At 38.1% G+C, this 6,331-nt stretch overlaps 1 protein-coding gene across 1 annotated transcript; it reads right to left on the bottom strand.

Moving 5' to 3' along the window:
* Positions 1-1,713: 1,713 nt before the first annotated feature.
* On the bottom strand, positions 1,714-2,562 carry LOC111892188 (uncharacterized). Its single transcript, XM_023888261.1, has one exon. It carries the CDS (start codon positions 2,560-2,562, stop codon positions 1,714-1,716), a length of 849 nt encoding a protein of 282 aa, XP_023744029.1.
* Between the last annotated feature and the right edge of the window lie 3,769 nt (positions 2,563-6,331).

Below are 6,331 nucleotides of genomic sequence, written 5' to 3'. Positions count from 1 at the left end.
AGGCTCTGATACCACTGATGGGTTTTAGCCATAAGAACTTTCCTATGTGCGCATGCAAAACCCTAATGCTCGGATATAGGCTTTCTAATTAAACATGCTTTGAATCCAAGACTTCTAATGACTAATTACGTGTAAGAACAATACAAAACCAGATCTAGAAGTTTACCTTTGAATCTCTTGTTTGATCTGTTGTCTTGGAGCTCTAGAGTCACAATTATGACTCCTCTAATGGCTTACAAACAGCAACTAGCAAGGAGGATGATTTGAGAGAGAGGAGAGGGGAGGAAATTCGGCCAGGGGTTCTCTACTTGAGATGAGATGCCGAATTCCCTTGGCCAGAGGGTCTATTTACACTTGTAGACTCCTTAAGGGTTTCAGCTTAAACCCTAGTTGGATAATCTTTCCTTAAAGCAATCCAAATGCATTCCTTAGATAACCTTGGACGATTTTAAGCTATCCCTAGCTTCTAGAATTCGTCCATCCTCTATCCAATAAGGATTTACAGTCTAAAGTGTAACTATCAAACAATTGACAGTTTATACCCTCTTATTTAATTAATCTCTTTAAGTCACCAAATTAATACTAATTAATTTATGACTTATATTAATCAAATAAAAATATTATTATTCCTTATATTATTCTCATAATATATTAATAATATTTATTCTCTCATAATAAATCATCCTGTCAAGTTGTTATGGTGAAGGCAACCCAAAAGGACCATGCACAACCGGGTCAAATACTTGCCTAATATAGTTGCAGCCTTAGACACTATTCCAACATATATGATCCCTTATCTAATGGATAATTCATTGACAAAGGTCGGAGATTATCGTCAAGGTCAGAGTTCGACAGAAGCTTTTGAGAGCTACGATTGTCGGTCGGTTCTTGAAGTCATTCGCAATAATAGTTTTAGACTTATCCAAGTGGGAGACTGTTGGATTAATGTCTAAGTCCATAACTATAATTGGTAAGACTTGACCTGACCCGACATAGTCCATTTGGGTTGCATGGCATCATGCACTTGGATAGACTAAAATGAGAGAAATAAGACACTTATGGTTATTAATATATTATAAGTTCTAGTATATTAATAATAAGAATAGTAGTATTTAATTAGTATTGATCAAGAATTAATCTAAGATTAATTAAGTGATCAAAAGAAGACTAATTAATTATGTGGGTTGATTGTGCAAATCATCCATAACTTATATAGTGGACCAAAGCTCCATGGATAATCAAGTTGGGTTAAACCCATAGGATGCTCCATGGAGGTTACATAGCCCATGGGTCATGGAAATGAAAGTTCATGACAATTAGGGTTTACATGGTGTAACCCTAATTGTAACACACTATATAAGCATCATATTATTCACCAAAATCGGCCACTAGTGTGTGTAAAAGAAGGGCTAGCTGATTTCATGAAGTGTAGAATTCTCTCAAGTTATTCCAAGTGTATTTGGTGTTGTGTGAACCATTTGAGGTGTCACACTTGAGGCACTAGGCACTCAAGCTTCATGAAGACACTCTACATCAAAGAGGTATGTATTCTATCTTGTTATATTCATTGTTTTGTATGCTAGATTAGGATAATACCTTGGATGTTCATATTTACATGTATAATAGAGAAAACATAGATCCAAGGTATTTAGGGTTGCATGTACACTTAGGAGTGTTAGAATGCTCAAAACCCAACAGGAAGGCCCTTTGGCACTATGAAGTAGCGGCATCTATGGCCTTGGCTGTAGCAGATAGGGAGGCATTATGTTCATGGATTACGGAGGAGAACAAAGCCTTTAAAGCAGTGTCAGAATAAGCATCAGTTGAAGAGGAGGAAATTAGCTGATCAAGTTTGTTAGTGACTGCTTTGAGATGGCGCTTGGTTATAGGAGCCTCTTCATCTTCATCACTTTGTACACGGTAAGGACTGAAATATGTGGAATCAAATTCAAAGTCCTCACCGCCAAGAACTAGAGTGGTTTCAGTGGATTGGGTAGGTGACAAGGGTTTTGTAGTGATATGAGGTTCGGTTGTAACTGGTGGTTCGGCTGTAAATGGTGGTTCGGGTGCTGAAGAATGAACCCCCTTAGTGGTTGTGGTAGTGGTAGTTTCCGTGAAGATTGGATCAGGAATGGGAATAGAGGTACATGGTTGAGAGGTAGAGATGGGAAAAACTAGAGGGATGGACATTGGTACAGAAACGGGTGGAGGTGAAGGGGGTCGGGAGCGAACAGGTATTTCTGTGGTAGGTGAGCGAGGCGGGGTAGCAGCACGACTCGAAGCCTCCTCATCAGAACTTTCGCTGCCAGATTCTGAAGGAGCAGTAGATTTTTCTTTGGGAAGAACATACTCTGAGTCTGAATCGCTTGAAGATTGGAGTATGAGTCTCCGAGCGGGCTTCTTCTGTTGCTTCTGCTTAGGCTGTGAAGGAGCAGCCTTGTCTGATTTTCGCTTCTTGGGGGTTTGACCGTTTGTTGGTTTAGCGACAATCCACTCCTTCTGGGTTTCAGTTTTCTTTCCCCTCTTTGCTAGCTTATCAGCCTCTTCAATGGAGCGAACCATGGCTGGTGTAACGCCCCGATTCTCACTTATTGATTTAATGTGTGAATTCTTAGTTTCAAGGGTTACTCGACGAGTTGATTGCCTTACTTGCCGAGTAGCAGCGGGTTGGTCCATGCATTTTAATGACCTACTCGCCAAGTCCAAGAAGGGACTCGAAGAGTAGGAGTTGGCAGGTGAAACCTTAAATCTCGGGGTTTTGCACCCTATTTAAAGGATCATGTGTTGGATATAGTGTCTAAGTCCATAACTATATTTGGTATGTACCTGACCCGACCCGGCATGGTCCATTTGGGTTGCACTTCACCCGAACAATTTATGGATAATCTTTTTGAGAATAGTATAAGTTATGATTTATTAATATATTATAAGTTCTAATATATTAATATAAGATCATATTATTTAATTAGTATTGATCTATAATTAATCTAGGATTAATTTAGAGATCAAAAGTATTACTAATTAAATATGGGCTCTTATATTTATATAGTGTGGGCTAATGCTTATTTGGAATGGGCTAGGCTTGCATGGAGAGTCCATGGATACTCCATGGATCTTTAACCCATGGATCTCATGGAAATGAAGAGACATGGGTATTAGGGTTTACATGGATGTAACCCTAATCCACCACACTATATAAAGAAGGCCTTGGTTCTTGAAATCACACTAGTTGAGGTGAGTAAAGCAAGAGGGCCGTTTTCAAGATAGTTGTGACTATTCTCTCAAAGTTCCAAGTCTGTGGTGATTTGTGATTTCCATTTGAGGCATCCACACTATTGGTGCTAGGCTCTAAAACTCCAAGCAATCAACTACAACTACAAGGTAAGTAATTCTACAAGCTTTATTTGATTCAAGTTCCCCATGCCATGCTAGATAGGATATGAACCTTGGAAAAATAATTATTTGCATGTATCTTAGACAAACATAGATCCAAGGTTTATTAGGGTTGCATGTACACTTAGGAAGTGTTAGAATGCTCAAAACCCATCAGTGGTATCAGAGCCAGGTTTGTTTGTTTGATACTTGATGCAAAATATTGGAAAAAAGTCGAAATCTTGTTGTCTACCTGATGAACTCGCCGAGTCCATGGGGGGACTCGCCGAGTTCATATGTATCTTCATCCTACTCGGCGAGTAGGTTCGTGCAATCGAAGAGTAAGAGGCTCAGAATGCAGATTTTCGACTTTTGCTGCTGGAAATGGACCTGAAACATTACCCTAAACTGTTTTGGTGTTATAAAACTTATTTTAGATGGTGTAATGTTTGTTCTAATCCATTTACAATGGCTAATATCAATTTTTCATGATGATATGGGTTCATATGATTTTGAAACTTTGATACTGATATTCATGTTCTTGATCTTATGAATTTAGATGATCATATGAATTACTTGTAACCTACTTGGTAGTTTAATTCTTGATCATAATGTGTTTTTAATGGAGTACATAACTTGTCCTCAAGTTATGGAAAACCAAGAGTCACACTTCAATTAAAACCATTACAAGAACACAAGAGTTAGAAAAACGAAGAGTCTTCATTTTTAATACTCTGATTAACTCATAAGTTACAAGAAATGAAATTTTTTGAAAGTTTACAAAACTTGCCCTCAAGTTTTGGAACAAGTAAAGTCATATTAAAAACTTTAGTTCCAACCCTTAGAATTTTAAAAGTTAAAATTCAACCCTTATACTTATAATATTATAAGTTAATAATATATATATATATATATATATATATATATATATATATATATATATATATATATATATATATATATATATATATATATATATATATAAGATCAAAGTCGTCTTACCGCTAGTAAGCCTCTTTCACGAAGCTAGTCTATAAGGTGGGTATAAGGTTGTTGCCTATAAAATGGCAACTTAATGGGTGTCCATTCTCACCCACCGCTTGCTTGACTGGTCGAGGGTCGTTAGCCGAATGGGTAGGACAAGGACTTATCAATTCTCGTTAAAAGTATAATGATAATACTAAAGTAACTAAACCTTATGGAATTCCCAATCTTAGTTATTTTAGGAAAATGTGAATAAGGTGCTAATCCATGAAATTACACTTTACACTTTGTTTAAGTCGTTAGTGGAGCGTGTGTGGTTAACCGGCACACTAACTTGAACTTAAAAAGGTAGGTAAAGGGTGACTTAATGTTTATCATAGTATCGATGCAGCGTGTGTGGTTAACCGAGACGTCGATTGAGGGGTAATACACTAAGGGTACCAAGTATTTTGCATGGTTACTTCACACCTTGTTTTGTGATCCTCGGCATCCCAGTCACAAAACTTGAAGGGCACACTTGAGTTTGGAACATGCCATTGAAAAAAGTTCAATGAATCTCAAAGAATCTAGGAGTTTCTAAAACAATTAAAACGTAATTAAAAATTCGTTTTTCATGGTGGAAATTGGTGAATCGTCATTCACCTACTTTCAAATATCTTATAGCTTAGATTACCGCATCCCTCTTCTAAGTTATAAAATATTGTGTTGGGTCCTATCCTTAGTACTACATTTGGGTGTTTATTATGGGCTATCTCTAAATCTAATCTAATCTATTCCCTCTTCCTTTTAGATGTCTTCCAATAACAATGCTTCTGGCTCTAACCCTACTAGCTCTTTCTCTCTCATGAATCTTTGTGGGAGAGTCATCTTCGATGGATCCAACTTTACTGATTAGATCAGGAACATCAGGATGGTCACTCGATATGAGAACAAAGAATATGTTCTCGACAAGGAGCTAAAGGTACCCGAGCCAACTGCCACTCCTGAAGAGCTTGTTGAATATGAGGTACATGAAAGGGATGCTACAAAAGTAGTATGCATAATGATGGCCACCATGACAACCGAGCTACAAAAGTCCTACGAGGACTATTATCCTTTTGAGATGCACCACGACTTGATGGACCGTTACCATCAAAGTGCTCGTCAAGAGCGATATGAAATAATCTCCTCCATGATAACAACCCAAATAAAGGACGGTGAACCCATCACAGGCCACATGTAGAAAATGCAAAGGTATGTGGACCGTTTACTGAAGCTGAATGTGAACTTCCCCGAGGAGTTAGCAATAGACATCATTTTGCACTCCTTACCATCGTGTTATGATCAATTCCGCATGACATATCACATGAGCAAGGAAGAAGTCACCCTCAGTAAACTTCAGGGACTCTTGAAGACCAACTAAGGTGGTCTAAAGGGTACGTCGGTTGTTACTAATCCTACTCCTACTCCTACTGCGACCAATGTCTTGGCAATCGAGCATGGCAAAAGGAAGAAGAGAAAGAACCCTTCTAAGGGTACCAAGGGTAAGACCCTTGAAGGCTCCTCTTCAAGCAAAACCAAGAAAGGTTTTTTCACTCCTTCTGCTAACCCTAATGAGACTGAATGCTTTTATTGTCATGAAAAGTCGCACTGGAAGCGAAATGCCCAAAGTAACAGCAAGATGTGAAGGATGGGAAAGTAAAACCCAACCATGTAGGTATATACACTATATTGTCTAATAACTCGCCTCATTCTATGTCTTGGGTCCTTGACACAGGTTGTGGTATTCACATATGTTGTGATTTGCAGGGACTAAGAAGAAGTCAGAATGTGGAGCAGGGAAAGATAATCTCGATCATGGGAAGCAGGAAAGCTTCACCTGTCACCAAGATAGGAGTTTATTCCTTAGCGCTAAATAGTGGGTTTACATTAGATTTGAATAAGTGTTATTATTTGCCAGAAATGGCAAGAAATGTTATTTCCTTTCATGCATTGT

The sequence above is a fragment of the Lactuca sativa genome, chromosome 3 (assembly GCF_002870075.4).
Source record: "Lactuca sativa cultivar Salinas chromosome 3, Lsat_Salinas_v11, whole genome shotgun sequence".
Taxonomy (NCBI): Eukaryota; Viridiplantae; Streptophyta; class Magnoliopsida; order Asterales; family Asteraceae; genus Lactuca; species Lactuca sativa.
The sequence above is the reverse complement of the archived record's forward strand: the minus strand, read 5'-3'. Positions and strand labels throughout refer to the sequence as shown.

Coding starts and splice junctions, on each gene's coding strand:
- LOC111892188 (XM_023888261.1), bottom strand. CDS start 2,562: ATGGTTCGCTCCATTGAAGAGGCTGATAAGCTAGCAAAGAGGGGAAAG.